This window comes from Alexandromys fortis, unplaced genomic scaffold (genome assembly GCF_014885135.2).
Source record: "Alexandromys fortis isolate MF-2015 unplaced genomic scaffold, M_Fortis_MF-2015_v1.1 scaffold_86, whole genome shotgun sequence".
NCBI lineage: Eukaryota > Metazoa > Chordata > Mammalia > Rodentia > Cricetidae > Alexandromys > Alexandromys fortis.
In genome coordinates, this window is record NW_026067965.1 from 2,860,476 (window position 1) to 2,880,680 (window position 20,205).

The 20,205-nt window shown below is 50.7% G+C and overlaps 2 protein-coding genes across 2 annotated transcripts in view; both read right to left on the reverse strand.

Moving 5' to 3' along the window:
• The window catches only part of Slc28a1 (solute carrier family 28 member 1), a 43,384-nt gene extending 42,972 nt beyond the window's left edge, over nt 1-412 (reverse strand). Inside the window, exon 1 of the mRNA XM_050154080.1 lies at nt 275-412. The gene's annotated coding sequence lies outside the window, so the exon portion shown is untranslated. The remainder of the gene's footprint in view (nt 1-274) is intronic.
• A 9,273-nt stretch (nt 413-9,685) lies between these two features.
• The window catches only part of Alpk3 (alpha kinase 3), a 40,161-nt gene continuing 29,641 nt past the window's right edge, over nt 9,686-20,205 (reverse strand). Inside the window, exons 6-13 of the mRNA XM_050154079.1 lie at nt 19,496-19,643; nt 19,065-19,192; nt 18,901-18,936; nt 16,046-16,326; nt 14,622-14,710; nt 13,668-13,891; nt 11,820-11,868; nt 9,686-11,294 (exon numbers count right to left, since the gene is read on the reverse strand). Coding sequence (XP_050010036.1) covers nt 10,958-11,294; nt 11,820-11,868; nt 13,668-13,891; nt 14,622-14,710; nt 16,046-16,326; nt 18,901-18,936; nt 19,065-19,192; nt 19,496-19,643 — 1,292 coding nt within the window. The 3' untranslated portion in view covers nt 9,686-10,957. The remainder of the gene's footprint in view (nt 11,295-11,819; nt 11,869-13,667; nt 13,892-14,621; nt 14,711-16,045; nt 16,327-18,900; nt 18,937-19,064; nt 19,193-19,495; nt 19,644-20,205) is intronic.

A 20,205-nucleotide genomic window follows, 5' to 3' on the forward strand; every position in this document is an offset into this window, starting at 1 on the left:
AGGAGCCTGGGCTACTCACGGGTTTGTTGTGAGCAAGCAGTGTCGGGAAGGCTGGCTGAAGGACAGGCGGCTGTGGGGAGGGCTGGGGCCAACCTGCCTGGGCTTTGACCTGTTCCTGGGCAGAGTTCAAAGCTGCAGTAGGTTGGACCTCCCCAGAGCCCAGGGCCACAGCCGAGGCGGGGACTCCAGCTCCGTTTCGGGGTGGGGAAAGGAGATGGGGAACCAGGCCCACTCAAGGCCAGGCCCTCTGTCTGTTGTCCTTTCCCACACTGACCTCTCCTCGGCCTTGCTTCTGGCTGCCTCCTCCAGGAAGCCACCTTGGTTGTTCCCGTTCTCCCCTGCTCCTCTGCCAGCCATTCTGGTGATTTGTTTACACGCTGTCTCTCACTCAGCTTCCTCTTCTCAAGGATCAGCAACTCATCTTCCGAAACTGGGAAACACAGGGAGCAGTGTCTGTCACAAATGGTCTAAGCATCGTACAGTCATGAAAGCAAACCAGAATCCCACCATTTCCTTCCTTCTTTCCCTCCCTCTCTCCCTCCCTCCCTCCCTCCCTCCCTTCCTTCCTTCCTTCCTTCCCTCCCATCCAAGCAACACAAGCCAAGTTGAGAAACAACACTTCCATCTTTAGTCCTGAAACTAAACATTAAACCTACGCGACGGGATTAATAACATCTGTTTAATAATTAATGCCCTGTATCACATACACATACACAAAAGATACTCCTCACACAGAGGCACCCACTGGCTGTTTCAGACATCTGGAAAAGGAGAGATGAAGAGGAGTGGAGTACCCACTGCTCTTGGGAAACTTCCTTTTCTATTGGGGTTGGAGAAATGGGTCTCATCTAGTCCAGGCTGACTTTGAACCTGCTGTGTAGCTGAGGATGGCCTTAAATGTCCAATCTATCTGCCTCCACATCAGTATTGGAATTACAGGTGTGCATTCTACACCTGACCTTTAACCAGCAATCACTACGTGCAGAATAAAACGGGGAGGTTAAGAATACAGAGAGCAGAAATTCCCTTATTTCCCCTAACTGTATGCTATTTTATATTATTCATTTTCCAGTAGGAAATCTTACTACCCCAGGGTCTTCAAAGCTTGCTCGTCTGACAGAGATCCAATTCTCACATTCTGGGCCCTGGACCCCCTTGGTCATAAAATAAATGTTTACCTTGAACAAGACCAGGATGGGACCAGAACCCATACTCAGCCTCGATGAAGGGAAAGGATTTTATCCATTTTGATGCCTCTGTCCTTTTCAGTGGCTCCTTTCATGCCCCCAACCCATTTCCTCTGCCTTTTCTTCCTCTCGGTGTCCAGAAGCAGGCCCGAGGTGCCTACCTCCAGCAGTGCGTTGGCCCTTTCTGCCCTACGTTGGAGCCTCAGGGCTCTCTGGCCTCCAACAAGAATTTAATGTGCTGCACGCCACAAGATGAACCTTGAGCTTGGAGCCCAGAGATCTAGATTCACCCTGAACTCTGAAATTAACATATCCCCTCATCTGTGAACTGCTGAGGGTGGGAACTAACTTTGAGGATTAAACCAAGTGCTTGGCAGGGAGCCCGGCCCTGGCAAGCTGGCAGCTGTCTTTGCTGTCCCTGGCCCATCCTGGACATCTTGGCACCCTGCTCCCTTCCTACATCCCAGGATGCCTCAAGTCATTCCCAGGCTGATCCCCTCAGCGTTAGAGTGGCCAGCAGGGATCACACCCAGGAAGTCAAATGTCTTTGAGGCACAGAGTCGGGGGGGGGGGCAGTTGGAAATATTGTGGAATATTATTTTAAGACATGTTATATTTGTTTATGCTGTAGAATGTTTGTTTTGATGATTCAAAGATGTGTTACATTTTTTTTTATGTTGCATTCGTTTAAATCTGTGAGGCTGTGATTCTTTGCCTAAAACACCTGGTTGGTCTAATAGAGAGCTGAATGGCCAATAGCAAGCAGGAGAAAGGATAGGTGGGGCTGGCAGGCAGAGAGAATAAATAAGAGAAGAAATGAGGAAGGGGGGGAGAAAGAACAAGAGAATAAGGATGGGGGGAACTAGGGGCCAACCACTCTGCCAGCCATGGAGTAAGAGTAGAAAGTAAGATATACAGAAGGAAGAAAAGGGGAAAAAGCCCAGAGGCAAAAGGTAGATGAGATAATTTAAGTTCAGAAAAAAAAGGAAGGAAGGAAGGAAGGAAGGAAGGAAGGAAGGAAGGAAGGAAGGAAGAAAGAAAGAAAGAAAGAAAGAAAGAAAGAAAGAAAGAAAGAAAGAAAAAAGTCGGCAAGAAACAAGCCAAGCTAAGGCCAGGCATTTATAATGAAGAATAAGCCTCTGTAATCAATAAGTCAGAAACAAAAAACAGTAACACAAAGAATCAGTGAAACAGAGGGTTGGTTCTTTGAGAAAATCAGTAAGACTGATACACCTAGTTGAGGTGTAGGTAAGCCTTTAGAACATATTTTTAACTAGTGATTGATGGGAGAGGACCCGCCCACTGAAGGTGGTGCCATCCCTGGGCTGGTGGTCCTGCACCCTGTAATAATGCAGGCTGAGCAAAACATGAAGAACGAGCCGGTAAGAAGCAACCGTCATGGCCTCTGCCTCAGCTCCTGCCTCTAAGTTCTTACCCTGTTTGAGTTCCTGTCCTGACTTCTTTGGATGATGAACAGTGTGATATGGAAGTGTAAGCCAAATACCCGCCCCCCAAAAGAATAAGCCTCCTTGTGTCATGATTTGGGAACTGGGTGGCAGGCCCCCCCAAAGAGTAAAAATGCAAAGAGCCAACAGAGCAGAGAATGAAAGCAACTGACAACCAGGGAGGTCACAGAGCTCTGTCTGCACTGTCTCAGAGAATCCAGTCACAAAGACTGTGAAGTAGGCTCTGCCTGTCTTCTTTCCAGCTGTCCTCCACAGAGGTGTGGCGGGGAGCCAGTACCATAAGGGGGAGAAACAACCTGAGGTGAACTGACCGTGCAGCTGCACCCCATGTTGGGATTTAGGAATCTGTGTTTGCTCTTGAGGAATCTGTGGTGATTTGAAAGAAAATGGCCCCCAAAGAGTGTGGTAGAATAGTAAAGATGTGTTACATTTGTTTGTGCTGTGGAACATTTGTTTTAATGAGATGCAAAGATGTGCTGTATTCTTTTATCTTGCATTTGTTTGACTCTGTGAAGCTGTGTCACTTTGCCTGTTTAAAACGTATGATTGGTCTAATAAAGAGCTGAATGGCCAATAGCTGGGCAGGAGAGGGATAGGTGGGGCTGGCAGGGAGAGAGAATAAATAGAAGGAGGAAAAGAGGGATAAGAAAGCAAGAGGGATCAAGGAGTGAGAAAAGAAGGGACCAGCCGCCCAGCCAGCCACAGAGTAAGAGTGGAAGTAAGAGATACAGAAGTAAGAAAAGGAAAAAACCCAGAGGCCAAAGGTAGATGGGTTAATGTAAGTTAAGAAAAGCTGGCTAGAAATAAGCCAAACTAAGACCAGGCATTCAAAAGAATGAATAAATCTTCATGTGTTTATTTGGGAGCTGGGTGGCAGGTCCCCCAAAAGAGTAAAGAGCCAAAAAAGTGAAGAAAAAAACTACAAAAGAAAAAGGCACTATTAGGAGGTGCAGCTTTGTTGGAGTGGGTGTGACCTTGTTGGAGGAAGTGTGTCACTATGGGGGCGGGCTTTGCTGTGTCACAAATGCTCAAACCATGCCCAATGAGGCAGTCCACTGCCAGTTGCCTGCAAGATTAGGACCCTCAGCTACTTTTCTTTTTCTTTTTTAAAGATTTATTTATTTATTATGCATACAATGTGCTGCCGGCATGTATGCCCACACACCAGAAGAGGGACCAGATCTCATTACAGATGGCTGTGAGCCATTACAGATGGTTGCTGGGAATTGAACTCAGCTCCTCTGGAAGAGCAGGCAGAGCTCTTAACCTCTGAGCCATCTGGATCTCCAGCCCCCCTCAGCTACATTTCCAGCACCATCTCTGCCTTCATGCTGACATGTTGGACCATGATGATAATGGACTGAACCTCTGACCTGTAAGCGAACCATCCCAATTGAATGTTTTCCTTTATAAGCGTTGCCATGGTCACGGTGTCTTTCACAGCAATAGAAACCCTAAAACGGTATCTAAGCATTGTTTCCATTTTGTCCACTGCTCGGTGGCCAGAATGGATTCTGGCCCAAACTTGAACTCCTCCATTGTGAAATACATACAGTCTCTGCTCATGATCTGTACCGCGAAGGACATTGTGTCCCTGGATGACTTTCCAAGTGAGCCCCAGTGTGAATTCTGTGAGGGATGACTGTACCAGGCAGCCAGCCCAACACCCTGAGTAAGAGCCCAACTACTCCAAGAACACGGTCTGCCTGGATGACCCCCGTGACCCTCGGGTCCCCGAGAGAACAGTGCAGAGCAGTGGCTGCCAGGTCTAAGGCCTGTACAGCTGGAGCCTGCTTCTGCTCAGCTGCACAGGGGAAATGAGGAGCATGTCCTGCAGCCTGCCAAATCCTCTGTGGGCCGTGGGCCAGCAGGAGAGGAGGCCCTGATGTTGCCTCCCAGGTAACTTTGTTTCCTGTTGGTTCAGAGGAGAGCAGCTGTGAGCGGCCACCTACCCCACCACAGCCCATGGAGGGTAGGTTCCACAAAAGAGGTCTTGGGTTGTACAGCAGCAGCCTAGATAAGTGGCAACCAATTGTTTGACCGTTCTGGCTCCCCAGGAGCAGGAAGCTGGGAGAGATCTGTTCCCCACCGATAGCCTACCTGCCTCAGCAATCCCAGGGAGGACCTGAGTTGGTCTGTTCCAGTCAGAATCTTTATCAGAAATGAGAAACTGAAGAGGTTTAGCATGCAACCAGGGCGTTTAATTTGGCCAGAATTGTCAGCTTCTTGAATTAATGGGGACATATTCCATTATGGGTCTGGGTGTGTTACATTGTTATTGTAGTTCTTGTTATTTACTGGGGGTTTTTAATAAAGGGTTCCTCTGAAGCCCTGACTGTCCTGGAATTCACTTTGTAGACCAGGATGACCTAGAATTCAGAGATCTGCTTGCCTCTGCCTCCTGAGTGCTGGGAGGCAGAGGTAGGCGGATCTCTGTAGGTTCGAGGCCAACCTGGTCTACAAGAGCTAGTTCCAGGGCTGTTACACACAGAAGAAAGAAAGAAAGAAAGAAAGAAAGAAAGAGAGAGAGAGAGAGAGAGAGAGAGAGAGAGAGAGAGAGAGAGAGAGAGAGAGAGAGAGAAGAAGGAAGGAAGGAAGGAAGGAAGGAAGGAAGGAAGGAAGGAAGGAAGGAAAGAAGGAAGGAAGGAAGACTACCCTAAACTCTATTGGCCCCAGGACCTTTAGTACCAGTAAGAAGCACCTCCTGTCCAGAGATGGTGGCAACCACAAAGCCACAGAAGGTGACTCAGCAGTCTCCACAAGAGAACGCTCTTAATTTTGGATCTATGGGGGTGGGGGTTGGGTTTCTGGGGAGGCGGAATTGCACATACATGTGTGCACGTGTGCACATGCATGCAGAGGCCAGAGGTTGCTGCTGGGCGTCCTGCTCCATCACCCCCTTTGTTACAGGGCTCTCACCACACCAGGAACTAGGCTAGAAACTAAGGAGCCCCAGTGATTCCTGTCTCTGTCTCCCACCACCCAGCACTGGGGTTCCAGGTGGTGCTTTGGCCACACCCAACTTGTTTTTGAGATTATAATGTAATCACAACATCCCTCCCTCTCCTTTCCCCCATCCAAGCCCTCCCATGTATGCACCCCTCCCCATTCTCCTCCAAATCATGCCTTCTTTTCTCATTGTTATTGCATGCATATTCCTAAATATAACCTGCATGTCCACATAGTGTTCCTTGTAGGTTTGTTTTTAGGGCTGACCAGTAGGCACTAGACAACCGATTGGTGTGCTCTTCCCTAGGGAGGGCCACCTCTCTGCATCTCAGCTCTCCCCGGTTGCCTATGGTTCTTTGTGAAGAGCTGAGATCTCACAGGCTTTTCCCCCGTCCAGTTTGACACATCTTTTGGTGGCCCATTTGTTCAGCTCACATTTGGGCAGTCATGTTAGCAAGACTTTATGGGTGTAGCTTCTCTCCCCCTCCACAGGAGTGAAAGAAGGAGCCTTGCTGTGGTTCTGTGGAGATCGTGCGGCTTGCACCCATTGATTGGGCTTAAAAATAAACCCAGATGTCTATTCGGCAAAATTGGAAATCCGCCCCTAGTTGAAATGCTGCCTCGCCTGGCAGCACTCAGAGCGCTCCAAACACAAACTGACAGGAATATTTCCTTGGTGCCCTGGCAGGAGACAGCCTCCCTTTGCTGACGCTATGCTGCGGTTCTGCCAACGAGCCAAGTCCACCCTCTGCAGCTGCAGGATCAGAAGCAGCGTCTCATGAGGGAAAGAAGAGACTGTGCCCAGAGGAAACCACACAGAATAGAGGAAACACACTGTTTGGTGAGCAGACACTGGTGCGATGTTGCTCAGGAAGATGGGCCGCACAATTCCGGCGCAGGTCGTGTTTGCTGGTGCACACACTCACCATAGCTGCTTCATCCGGTATAGAACCTCACAGACCCTGGCAGTTTCCCCCATTTTTGAGTAGTGTGAATCTGGGACAAATATTGGCCTATGCTAGGTCACATCAAAGACCAAAAGAGCTGCTGTACTTACGTGTGCCTATCGTCCCAGGGACTTGGGAGGCTGGGACGGAAGAGCCATTCGAGTATAGGGGATGGGGCCAAGCTGGGACACAAAAAACACAAAGACCAACACAAGAAAAACAGAAGTCCTGTGGGCTGGAGAGATGGCTCAGTGGCTAAGAGCACTAGCTGCTCTTCCAGAGGTCCTGAGTTCAATTCTCAGCAACCACATGGTGGCTCATAGCCATCTATAATGAGGTCTGGTGCCCTTTTCTGGCCTGCAGGCACACATGGAAGGAATGTTGTATACATAATAAATAAATAAATCTTAAAAAAAAAAGAAAAAGAAAAACAGAAGTCCTAAGATTACAGAAGACAAAAATGTTTTATTGGGTCCCTGGCTTGCATCCATCCCCACCTGCCTGTCTTCAGGAAGAACAAAGAAGATGGACGCCCCCCCCCCATCTGTGAGGAGTGGGGAGGCTCTGCGGGCTTCCCCTGGAGTAGTGGCTAGCAGGGCTGCCCCCTCGCGCAGCATGGCAGAAGCAGAGTTGGGCAGATGACTAACAGACTTGGGTGTAGCTGTGGTTTATCAATGGCTGAGTCCGTCCTAGGAGTGGGAAAAGGTCAGGCAGCCCCCAAGTGTTACCTATGTAAAGGCGTATGATTGGACCAATAGGCCAGTCTCAGCTGCCACGGTAAAAAAAGTCAAGCTCTCCTACTCAATTTCTAGACTTTACCTGCAGAGGAAATCAGGCAACCAGATACCTCTTTGAAGGAAGCCCTTATTCTTACAACCAGATGCATACTGTGAGGGTTCCTTCCAACCTCCTTCAAGAGATGTGTTACGTCTGTGGTCTGTATGTCAGGGGGAGCAGCAGTTTCCCTGGGTGCCTTAATATGGTATATAATAATACACTCTGTGTGTGTGTGTGTGTGTGCATGAGAGAGAGAGAGAGAGAGAGAGAGATTGAGAGAGAGAGATTGAGAGATAGAGATAGAGAGAGAGAGAGAGAGAGAGAGAGATTGAGATTGAGAGAGAGAGATTGAGAGATAGAGAGAGAGAGAGAGAGATAATATAGGATTTGAAAATGCAAACAGCACACACTCCTTGAGAAAGTTCTGGTAGAAAATGGGTCTGTTGAGATCTTTTTTTTTTTTTTTTTTAACTCCCTTTGTGCTATGAGTCAAACTCCTTGCTATTAAGGTTTCTTGACTGATCAGTCTAGAAGGTTGGCAGCTCCTGGCTGGGCCTAAATCAAGCTGAAAGCTCTCCAGCCGGGAGAGCTACTGATCTAACTGGTTCTGCCACCAGGCTGCCAGATCCAACAGTGCGGAGGTGTTTATCTGTAGCACACTAGGGAATTACATGGGGCTCGTGATGGGCAGTGAGAGAGGGCTCACTGTTAAGCCCGAGCAAGAAAAATATGGTAGAGTCCAGACTATGGAACCAAATGATGTTCTAGTCAACAAGAATTACCCTTTTGAGAAGCAGCTCTCTGGCTCCCCTCTAGGGCCCCAAGAGAGATAGATATCCACCCTCAAAGATGCAGTAACTCAACTCAAAGCCAAGGCAGCCACCATTCAGGGTCCTTAGACCCCTGGGCAACCCGTGAAAAGAGGTTATGGATACAGCTGGCCGGAACTCTCTAGGAGAAAGAAAACTTGTTGCCACATGACAGGACGGAGAGTTTCTGGCATTGCCGTGTCCGGCAGAAGGTCCTGTCACACAGACAAGACTCCTAAGGGGCCATACATACATACTCCAGCTGAACTCAAGAGGCCAAAATCCAGGAGGTTCTATAATTACGGTTGAATTTGGTTTATCTTGCCAGTTCACGGAATGCAGAATTTCAAGGTGGGATTATGATTAAACAGAAAAGCCATAGCTAGCGGCACCCGGCTTTGACAATGGCAGCCTCATCAATAGACTCAGGGTTGGTAGTTGGGTACTGAGCCTGTCCCTCTCTAAGCAGGGAACTGGGTTTTGACTGAATGTGGGTGCGGGAACAGAACGCCGGGGCCTGCCTCTCAACTACTACAGATAGTGAGTTTGAAGCCAGCCTGGGCTACCTGAGATGCTGTTTCGAAAATAATCCCCAACTTTTGGAATGCCACCTCTCTCCCACCCTGTGAGTCCCTGGGTCCCAGGCTAGAATTTGAATTTTGGTGGAGGAAACTATTGGGGATAAAGGGAGCAGCTACTGGGAACTGCCCAGGCTCCTTCCTTTCCCAAAGCTAATTGATCTACTGTTTGGTTCTGTGAGTGATCTACTCCAATATCCTTCCCACAGCCATTTTCTCCACTAAGTTGGTCCAAATTATAATTTCTGTTGCTTAAAATCCACATCCTGAAAGATACACATCTCTCCCAAAGTGATGCATGTTGCCTTTCCAAAGCCGCCAGTCTAGGTCTGGCATACAATAGGCGTTTAGTACCCGTCTGATGAATGAATAAATGCATATGAGATGACCCAGCTCCTACTGGATGTGCAGGCTGCTAGAACTGGGACACACCGGGTAAGAAGAAAAAGTGAGGAGTCACCTGAGCAGGGAGGAGGTAGAGATGTTACAAGCGTCCCCATGGAAAGGGAAGCGTCAGCTGAGGAAAGGCCTGGGTGGGGGCAGAGCAGGGTGGGGCGGGGCCAGGGCTGGGTGGGGCAGGTCATGAGATTTTGCTGAGGAGGAGGAAAGGACCAGAGAGTAGGAGAAAGGCAGATGCTGTGCTACTGGGCTCCTCGCACTGGTGGAAGCGGCAGAGGTGAAGTTTCTGCTGAGCCCCTAGCTCTGCTCTTCTTCTCGGATCCCTTCCTTCCGGTTCCTCTTCCAAATGAAGGCTCAGTCCCGAAGGGATTGAGTCCCGGACACCCGCTGCGGGGCAGGAGCCATGAGCTCCATTTGTAGCACTGACTGTCCAACTGTGGCCACAGATGACCGAACCCAAATCAGGCTAGGAGCCAAATCAGATCCATTTTGCTACAGGCCCAGGGACACCAGAGAGACTGCTTGACCCTTCATAATCGATGCTCACACCAGATGAGGGCAACAAACAGGACACACAGTTGCTGCCTTTTATTGCTTAACAAGGGGAGGGGGGAGGGCGGGCAGGCTAGATCCAGACCTATCCCATCCTGGGTCTCAAGGAGGGATGTCTAGAAAGACCCAGGGGGGCTGGACCCAGCACAGAAATTCCCTGGGAACCCACACCCGAGAATCTGGAGTTGAGCCCCAGGATCAAGAGCAAATGGTTGGAGGTAGGTTCAGAGACATCCTTCTCTACCCAAGCACACAGAAGATCGCGACCCTCCTGGAACACCATGTCCCCTGCCTTAGGAGGAAGAGCCCCGTCTTCCACTGCTTTAGGACAGAGATGTGACATTGACTGCAACCTCACTGCATTCAGAACAGAGCACAAGGTGCCTCCAAGTCAAAGCCATCCCTCTGCCTCCAGCTGTTCACATGCCCTCATGCTACCTCCCTCCTCCTGAGCAGAGAACCCAGGAGAACCAGGGCAGAGTGCGTTGCGGTGGAGTGAAGCCAGAGAGGCTGTTCCTCCCCTAGCCATTGGTGGGGAGGGTGCGAGGTCAGGACGGAAGGAGCCCTTGGACAAAGGAACAAGCAAAAGCTAGCGAAGGGCAGGCAGCAGACTGCAATGGGTTCAAAGCCTGGGGAGAGGAGATGAGCAAGGGAGCATGGGAAAGAAGCGAGTGCCAGAGTGACAAGAACGTATACCATCAAAAAAAACAAAACAAGAGCAAATAGAAACACTGCAAAGACACGGTGGGCGGCTCCAGAAGGGCCCTGGGCCTCATCTGGACTCGGGACAGGTTAGTAGCAGGATGAGCTGTGCTGAGTGAGGCAAAGCTGGCAGGAGAAACCCTGAGAGTCACAAGGCTAGACCCCCCAGGCAGTCTAGTGCCCTGAGGACAGGGAGAGAGCCAGGGCAAGCAGGAGTGAAAAGGTAAATGCTGGCCCGCAGGCCCCAGAGAGCAACATTTGCTTGTGTGGGGCTTGGGCCAAGAGTGCAGAGCTCATGCAGAGGACTCAGGGAGCCTCCAGCAGTGGTAAGTGTAAACTTCAATGAGGGCCGAGGCCACCACCCACGTGAGGCCTGGGAGACTGGGCAGTCATGGCACTGGACGAGGCCAAGAGGTCCTGTACCATGCCCAAAGCCTTTCAATGAGGTGAAGTTACTGAGAGAGGTCCCCAAGGGGTAGCTGCTTTGGGCACCTTCTCTGTTTAGTCCTGAAGTGAAATCGTCTCCATCTGGTTCAAGCTGCTTCCTGTTGGTCTACTCTCAGGTAGAGGCCCCCCAGCCTCCCAAGGGGGCTACCGCATGCCCTGGGCCTTAGAGTTCCCCTCTTGGGTGGGGGCCTGTCCTACTAACTGAACAGTGACTGCCGGAGGTGTGGCCTTGAAGCTTGGAGCACTCTTCCGGGAACCCTGAGGACTGGGAACGCCTTTCTTCTGTGGCTGGGGACTCAGCTGGGAGCCTTTCCTGCCAGCTGATGGACTCTTGGAGCCTTTGGACTTGGCTTGGGGGTTGGCAGCCTCAGGGCCCTTGAGGGGCTTCAGCTGCAGCATCTCACAGTAGGTGTTGCATTGGTGGGACGAGGCAAACTGGTCCAGCAGGGCAGGGAAACAGCTCTCCTTGAGGCCTTGGTACCTGCAGCCCAACACAAGAACTGAGTGGCCCTGCTGTGTCACAGGTCCATGGCAGCTGCCTTGGGATGGCTGACGTCAGAGTGTTGTTTTGTACCAGAGTGCTACCTCAGGAGGCTTCCCCCCAAACCCAAATTTAAAATGGGTTCCTCGTATCCTGACACATAGGAGTCATCAAATGGGCCTTTCTTCTAAATGTAATTGTTATAGTCTGTGGGCCCGACTGTCTAGTTGGTCTAGTTGCACGACCCTTGCTCATCGTGTCCTGTAGCTGTCTCAAAGATGAAGGAAGTGGAAGAGGGCCCAGAAGTGCAGGAAGCTTTCTGGCTGGGCACTGTGGGTCAGGGGTATGGGGTGGGAGGATCAGTATCCCCAGGGTGTTAGCAGTTACTACATGGCCACAGGTTCACGTGACTGGGATTGTACAGCCCCAGGCCCAGCACCTCTGGGATGGAGAGTCATGAGGAGTTAGGGCATCTGACACCCCGAGAAGACCCTATAAGACATTCTGTCGCCAAGAACCACTCACCCTCGAAGTTTGGTAGCAATCTGGACATCGGTCATCTTCCAGTCAACCCCTGGGGGAAGAGAGCAGAGGGTTGATGGCAGCCTGGCCAGCTGCCGGGATCCTGTCACCGTGCCACCTTAGAAAGGAACTTCTAAGTTGGCTGGGGCCAACTCTGCAAGCCGGCTTTTATAGGCTAGGCCAGTCCACAGAGTGGATTGTTCTTGGGCTCTGGACTGAAATATTCTTAACAGGGCAGCCGTCGGAGCAGGGAAGAGAAGGTAGGAACGAGACCAGCAGAGAACAACACTGGCTAAGCCAGGGTTCGCACTCTCAGGATGGCAAGAGCTCTAAGGAACCAGGGAGTTGGCTAGGTAAAGGCAGCCTTGGAGAGCACACACAACCAGGCACAACAGGGACAGGGGGACAGTCTCTCACGCAGGGTAGTCCATAAGCGTCTCGGCATTGAGGTTCGGGCCTCTGATCCTCTGTCCCCATTTCTAAGCTGCCCAGCATCTCTCTGGGATCAGGCAGAGCTAGATTTAAATTTCAACTCTATCACTTCTGAGCTGTATGAACTTAATAAGTCACCTCATTTTTCACCGTCCATTTCGTGTTATCCTCATGGCCCCTCACACTCGCGTGGAATTTTAGCTTGCAAACGACCTTCCCAAAGGCAGGGTCTCCATGCTGACCGCACCATTCCAGAGAATAAAAGGCAATTACGTCCCAGAGGGATTAGTGGCTTCACCTGCCTGAGCTTTGCTTCCCTTCTGGTCGGTTGCTTTGCTGTGTGTTGTTTTTGTTGCTTACAAGAGAGCTTGCTGATCTCCTGACTCAGTTTCTCTAGTGCTGAGATGATAGGTGTGCGCTGTGAGTTCATATAAGGAATGGTGGTGGCTTGGTATGTCACCTAGCTACACACACACTTTCTGAGAGAGCTGGGCAACCAAGCTCTGCCTCAACACAAACATAACACCCCCCCAGACACACACACACACACACACACACACACACTTTCTGAGAAAGCTGGGCAACCAAGCTCTGACTCAACACACACATATCACCCCCCCACACACACACACACACAATCACTTCTCAGGTGGCCCAGGCCATAGCCAAGGATGACCACAAACTCCTGATCTTCCTGTCTCTACTTGCTGGGATGGCGGTTCATCTGTGTTTGAGACGGAGTCTCACTTGTTGCTCAGACTGGCTGCAAACTCGCAATTCTTCTGCCTTGGCTTCACAGTTCCAGGTACACAGTACCATGTGTGGCAATAAAGCTTTTTGCGCTATGGTAGCAGAGAGTTTGGGAGGTTTGGGAAGTGAGAAAGTCGAGAGCAAGGCGGCAGGGAAAGAAGGTGTCGGAAAGCCGACTGGGGGTTTTGAGTTAGATCCCGTGTAGTGCTCTAGAAAACGGCCTGAGCTCCTTTAAATGCAACTGGCACTGGGGTGCCGTTGGGTCCACCTGCAGTTCCCATGCTTGGGAGACAGGAAGCCATATCGGGTTCCTGGACAGCCAGGGCTAGATAGCAAGAACTGTCTCAAACACAAAAACTAAAACAAACAAAAACCCAACTATTTTACATAACTTTGCATAATAAAAAAAAACTGAGATCTGAAACCAATCTTTTCCATTTTAGGTGGGTCTGGATTTCACTCCTTTAAACATAACGACATTACAAACTGGGTCCACCAGGCCGTGGTATAGCTAAGGGTTGCATGCATGCAGTCTCTGCCCGATCTCAGTTATAATAAAATCACTAACACAGAGGAGGCTCTGTGGTTGTGAGCGGGCAACCATGCGCTGAGCTCTGCCTTCTCCGCATGCTTCCACACCATGCACCCGTGCACCCTCCACCTTCATACCTGCCAAATCGGTCACAAGGAAGCTGCCATTCGTCCACTGATACAGCCAGTGCTGGAAGGTCTGGCATTTCTGCATGGCCTCTGAGCTGCTAGATGCTGCTGGGGCCCCAGCCCAGCCCCATTGCCGGGAACAGTAAGACTGCAGGGGCTTGCCCAGATCTTCCTCCAGTGTAGCATAAGGTATATTGTTTGCAGGCCGGTAGATCAAGTAGAGTGGGATGATCCTAAAGACAGTTGTGCCCTGCAGTAAGTCGGAAGAGTGGCCACAGAGGGCCCCTTCCTCCTGCCCTGTTCATTCTCTATCTAAAAGACCGGACCTTCCTGGAGAGAGTTCTCAACCCTGGGGACAGAGGGAGCATGGAAAATGGCCGCTGACTTGAGTTGGGCCCGTTCTCTGTGGTCAGTAGGACTAAAATTCAACCCTGCTGTGGCCCCAGGCAGCTGTGAGGGTGAGGGCTGGGGAAAGTGTGTGCAAATAGAGAGGACACCAGCAGGAAGGACTTAAGGGACGTCAGCAAGGCTTGATGGCTTGATGCCAGCAGGAGACCAGACACGAGGAGGCATCCACAGTTCACGCCAAGAGTCCACGCTGCCCCGCCCTGCCCACCTGCCACATTAGACTCTTCCCCAGATGTCTAGCTTACCCATCCCGTCCCCTCTCCAGAGCCCCAGAATCTGCACAACTGGCAAAATTTGGGCTAAAGGTGAGGGGAAGGAATCTCGTTGGTGTGTGTGTGTGTGTGTGTGTGTGTGTGTGTGTGTGTGTGTGTGTGAGACTTTCCTAAAGTGGATGGTGAATCTTGATGTCCTTGCTTCCAAATAAGGGAGCTGAGCGTGGGGCGGCTGTGAGGCCATCTGCACCTGGTTGGAACTCAGGAGGGCCCTGGGTGGTTGCGAAATCACTTCCACAAGCCCATGGCATGTACTACACAACCCCCCCCTTGGGATACTTACTCAGGTACCTCCCCAAAACCAGGCGCTGCCCGGGCTTCAGCTGCAAAGATTTTGCAGTACTCCCGACTCATGTTCTGGATTTTGCACCCCTGTGGATTAGAAGAAAGCAAATCTCATCAGCCAGGAAGTTCCACAGCTGTCTGAGTGAATGTAAGGCTGCCTGCCAGGGGCCTGCAGGGAGAATTCCAGCCCCGTGGAAAGCAAGGCTTGCGGCTTCAGGTTTTCTTCTCTGCGCCTAATTTTCTCTTATGAATAACAATGCGCTGTGGGCTTTTTTTGTCAAATTTAGGTTTTCAAAGTGGTTTCTGAACTGGGTGTACTGGAGCCTTAATGCTAGGGAATGGAGCCCCAGGGACCCCTCCGCAGAATGTGGGGTACTCTCTCCTCCCCGCCCACACCACTCCCTTTTATTTCACACAGCAAGGCTTCAGTGAGATTGGATCTGAAGCAAGAGAAAGGCTTCTGCTACAAAAAGGATAATTTGGGGGCTGCAGAGGTAGATCCACGGTGGACTGATGGTTCAGAGGACCTAGGTTTGGTTCCCAGGCTCACGTGGTCCCTTGCCACCAGCTCAGGGGATCTGACACCCCTTTCTCAGTGCCACACACACATATAGGCAAAACAGCCATACACATGCAAAAAACAATTATTATTGTTGTTGTTGTTTTTGGAGACAGGGTTTCCCTGTAGCTTTGGAGCCTGTCCTGAACCTTGCTCTGTAGACCAGACTGTCCTCAAACTCATAGGAATCCACCAGTGTCTGCCTCCAAAGTGCTGGGATTAAAGGTGTGTGCCACCACTACCTAGTTAAAAAAGAATTTTAATTGGGTATAATAGCACATCCCTTTAATCTCAGCACTCAGGAGGCAGGGCCAGGTGGCTTTCTGACAGTTTAAAACCAGCCTGGTCTACAGAGCAAGTTCCAGGTCAGCCAGAGCTACATAGAAAAATCCTGACTCAAAAGACAATGCAAGAACATTTGCTGCACACACATGAAGACCTGAGTTCAAATCCCAAGGACCCATGTAATCCTGTATCTGGGCTGCTAGGTTCAGTAAGAGACCCTGTTTTAATTGGATAAAGCAGAGAGTGGCAGGACAGGATACCCAACATCCTTCTCTGTCTTCTGCATGGGTACACGTGTGTGCACACAGCACATGCACACACACAAAAAGATAATTTGAAAAGTAGGTTGCAAATAGTCCTGAGACTAACTAACGCTCTCTGAGGCCAGGAGTCTGGATTCATGGTTCTATCTCAGCCAGTGCCTGAAGCCCCCCCCCCCCCCCCCGAAGCCTCAAGAACTTGGAACAGAAGTAGCATCTATCACTGTGAGGGGCTTCCGAAAGAACCCAGGCTGGGAAAGGGGAAACGGTAAGAGAGTACAGGGAGGGCGCATGAGGGGGAGGGGGGGGGAACAGTACCTGGATAGTGACGTCATAGTTTCTGCCCAGGAGAGAAGTCTCACTGCTGGGTCCAAACACAAGCAGGCTGGACACCTTGATGACGCACGTGCGGCCGGATTCGAAGATGGGTTCTAGCCCGTAGATGACCTTGGCCTGGGAAGCCTTCTGAAGGCCACATCCATGTCTACCCCCTCGGAGTTCCTCGCTCACCAGTCGCCCAAAGAGCTTGTCCCCCCAGCAGCCAGAGTCAGCCAGACCCTTGGCAAACACCATGGGGGTCATCTCAATCTCTTCTCCAACTGAAGGGGAACAGGAGAGACATAGGGACTCGCATCTCCGGCCTGACTGATCCAGGGTCCACGGGTCCGAAAGGGTTCAAACAGTCCCCGTGTTGTCCATCCTGCATCTCCTGCCTGACCAGTGCAGGGTGCATAGGAAGGACAGGGCTTGGGATGAAAAACTGTCACACAGGAGGGTGTTTGGGGCAGAAGCTACCTGATGGGACTCCTACCACTTAATGCTGCTCCTATGGCACCCATGGGTGAGGACTCAGCAAGAGCCTGGAGAAGGCCAGTGGCTCCTTTTTATTTATTTACTTTTTATTTTTTTGTTTGTTTGTTGGTTGGTTGGTTGGTTGGTTGATTTGTTGAGACAGGGTTTCTCTGTGCAACAGCCCTAGCTGTCCTGGAACTAGCTCTTGTAGGCCAGGCTGGCCTCAAACTCATAGAGATCTGCCTGCCTCTGCCTTCCGAGTGCTGGGATTAAAGGTGTGAACCACCACCACCTGGCAGCCAGCATCTTCCATGGCATTTGTAGATCATCAGAGTGACCTCATAGAGTTAAGTGTTTTGAGCAAATAAATCAATGACTATTTCAGCCAACATGTTTGATAAAGAAAAATTTACCGGATCAATTCAATAGCAGTGACCAGCACTAGACCGTAGCCTGGCTACGAAGCACATTTCCCACAAAAAGGAAGCAGAACTCCCTGAAGAAACAACTGGTTCCAAAGCTCAACAGGAAGCTTAGGGTATGGGTCTAGAACATTGTATACCACCAGGAAAGAAGGATGTGACCATGGACTACTGGGAAGCCAGGCCTCAGGATACAGGCCTTTCATCCTAGGAACTTGGGAGGCTGATGTCGCAGGACCACAGGGTCAGAGCCTGCCTGGGCTACTGTGGGGTGAACTTCAGGCCAGTGTAGGCAACTTACTGAGGCCCTGTCTCAAAATAAAAGGAAAGAAAGGGGGTTGGAGGTAAGTTCAATAGGTGAGCATCTGCCAGGCCCTGGGTTCAATCCCCACCACTGTAAAAACAAAACAACAATGAAACCTACATAAGAGTTGTCATAAGAGTGTAAGAGCCAACCAAAGGGGCCCCATCTGGCCCAAAATGGAGCAATTTTAGCAACAAAGAAAATAATTAGCGTAAGGCATTTGTGCATATCAAATATGCCAAAGCCCACTAGTTCATAACGGTAATTAAAAAACCTCCCAGCCCTCCAATGGAAATGATAACAAGCCTCACTGGTCACACTGAAGGCTTCCCAGAGATAAACTCATTATTCTGATGCTGTAGGTACAAGGGAAGCAAGCGCTTAGCTTCCCCTTCTCTCAGAAAGCTCATTCTCGATTGGTGAAGGACGACAAAGTGGTCCATGCTGTGACTCCCAAAGAGACGATGGACTTAGGCAATCATCAGTGACCACTAAGTCAGCCCACACGACAAAGCAGGGTGGGGAACAGTATTGTTGAACTTTGCAGAGGGGTTGCCGAACCCAGTGAGCAATGGGCATTACTACAAGTGGAAGGAAGTGGTGGCACCTGCCTCCAGCTAGGAGGAAAGGGATAAACAGAACTCCTGTGAGTCGCTGCTTTTGTCTTTTTGATTTCAGAGACAATGGCTCACTATACAGCCCAGGCAAACCTTGAATCCTCCTGCCTCAGCCACCCAAGAGTTGGGGTTCTAAGCCTGTAACACTACATCCAGTCTGTGGATTATTCTTGCCAAGAAAACAAACAAACAAATACTACGTTACACCTGAATCTGAATCTGACCCAACTTCCTAATTCCAAGAATGGGTTCTAGCCCATAGATGCCCTTGGCCTGGGAAGCCTTCTGAAGGTCACATCCATGTTCACCCTTCGGAGGAGTTCCTTGCTCACCAACTGCCCAAAGAGCTTGTCCCCATCCCCATCTTCATCCCCTAACACCCAGCAGCCATAGTCAGCCAGACCCTTGATTATTAGTTTTGAAGAAGCATATAGATGGAAAAATTTAGTACATGAAGACAGAGTGAACAAAATCTAGACCGTGAGAAATTGTACAGGGGTTGGGGAGAGGGCTCAGTTTGATGAATGCTTGCCACTAAGGCATGAGGACCTGAGTTATCCCCATTCAGGAAAGGCTGTTGTGAATCCTAGCCATGGAGAGACAGAGACAGGAAGATCCCTGGGGTTTGCTGACCAGCCAAACGGAAGAGACCCAGGTCTGGCTGAGAGAGCTTGTCTCAAAAAGAGCAGCTCTCCTGAGGAGCAACACTCACAGTTGATGACAAGCATCTCTACACACGCACGTGTCCCCGCTCACACACAAACAGACCAAAGAGAAGTTCTGTGTATCAAGTGACTTCAGCAAATGAATGCAGGAAGGAAAACAAATAGGGGTGGGGACAGCGACATTAGACAAAACAAGAGATGCACCAGCCAAATAGATTAGCGGCTCCTGACTTCAACCAACACATGGACACAGCTGGGCAACGGGGAGCAGCGTGTGGATTTAGGGAGGATTGTAAAAAGCTAAGGAAGGGAACCCTGCAAAGGGTGGAGCTGGGGATGAAGGCCCACCCCTGTACCCAGAGGGGCAACATACCTTCACCTTCCTCCCTGGAGATGAAGCCAGACAGCACTGTGTGGAGAAAAAGAGGATGCCACTGCCTTCAGGCTGTCTGTCCGGGCAGGGTGCCATCCCTGCATGGTACAGGGCTGCCACCCACAAGGCCAGGCCCGCCGAGATCCTAGCAGGATCACACTCACCCTCAGGGCTGAGGCAGAAGTCAGTGGAGGCGGAGCCATGCTCATTATGGATGGTACAGCGATATAAACCACAGTCCACGGGAGATGCCTGCACGATGGCCAAGGCCGCCGGCCCCTCATCCCCTGCACTAGAGAGAACGGAGACCTTTCTCGTGAGGGTCAGCGCCATGACACAGGGCCTTCGGCCCAACTCTCACAGGCTGCTGGAAACCCAGGCTCTGGGAGCCCTGGGGAGGTGATAAGAGGGTCCGTGGTCACAGACGGGTCCTTGGTCACACAGATGGCACTTGCTGTGTGATTTAGGACCTGTGATAAGACCTCTGAGCTTCAATTTCCTGATCTCCCTGGGGCAACCGTGAGGATGAGACGAGGGGATGGACTGAAAGCATCAGGCCAGTGTCCACCCTGACTGTGGTACCCAGGCGGCTTACCTCCTGCTCACCTCGCCCACTGGGTGCTGATCCTTCGCCCATGTCAGGACTGAGTCGCTAACAATATTGAAAAACTGGCACCAGAGCTTCAGACTGCCAGAAGTATCTGGAAACTGCTCCACCCGAATTTTCCGAATCACCTGTGGGGCTGCGAACAGGATCCCGTTACATCCCCAGCACCCGGTGCCCTCTCTGGCCACGCCCTTGCATCCCTGGGTTGAGGGAAACAGTGAACATAAACCCAGCATTTTGTAGCCCTGGCTGCCTCCCACCCATATCTCAGGCTTCTACCCTGACCCCGCCCCCAGCACACACATCTTAACCAGGAAAATAAAAATCACCCCAAGCCCAGGCCCTGGAGGGACTCATAGCTAAGCATACCAACAGTGACCAGCAGTCAATAAAGGTTCCTGTCTCCACAGCCCTGCCTTTGAGTCTTATCTTGACCCTAGGGTAACCGTGGAACAAGTCTTGTAAGGGGCCATGGTGACCGTGGAACCACCGAAGCCAGGTCCTGTGCTGAGTGGCGCCTTTTTGCTTGCTTGTTTTGTTTTGTTGTTTGGGTTTGGTTTTAGGACAGGATCTGACCTTGAACTTTCTCAGTTCTTCTGCCTTAGTCTCGAGTGCTGGGATCAAAGCCGCTCACCACAGCACCTCACCTAGTACTTGATTTCTCCTGTGCCTTTACCCTGACTGCGCCAAAGCTGCTG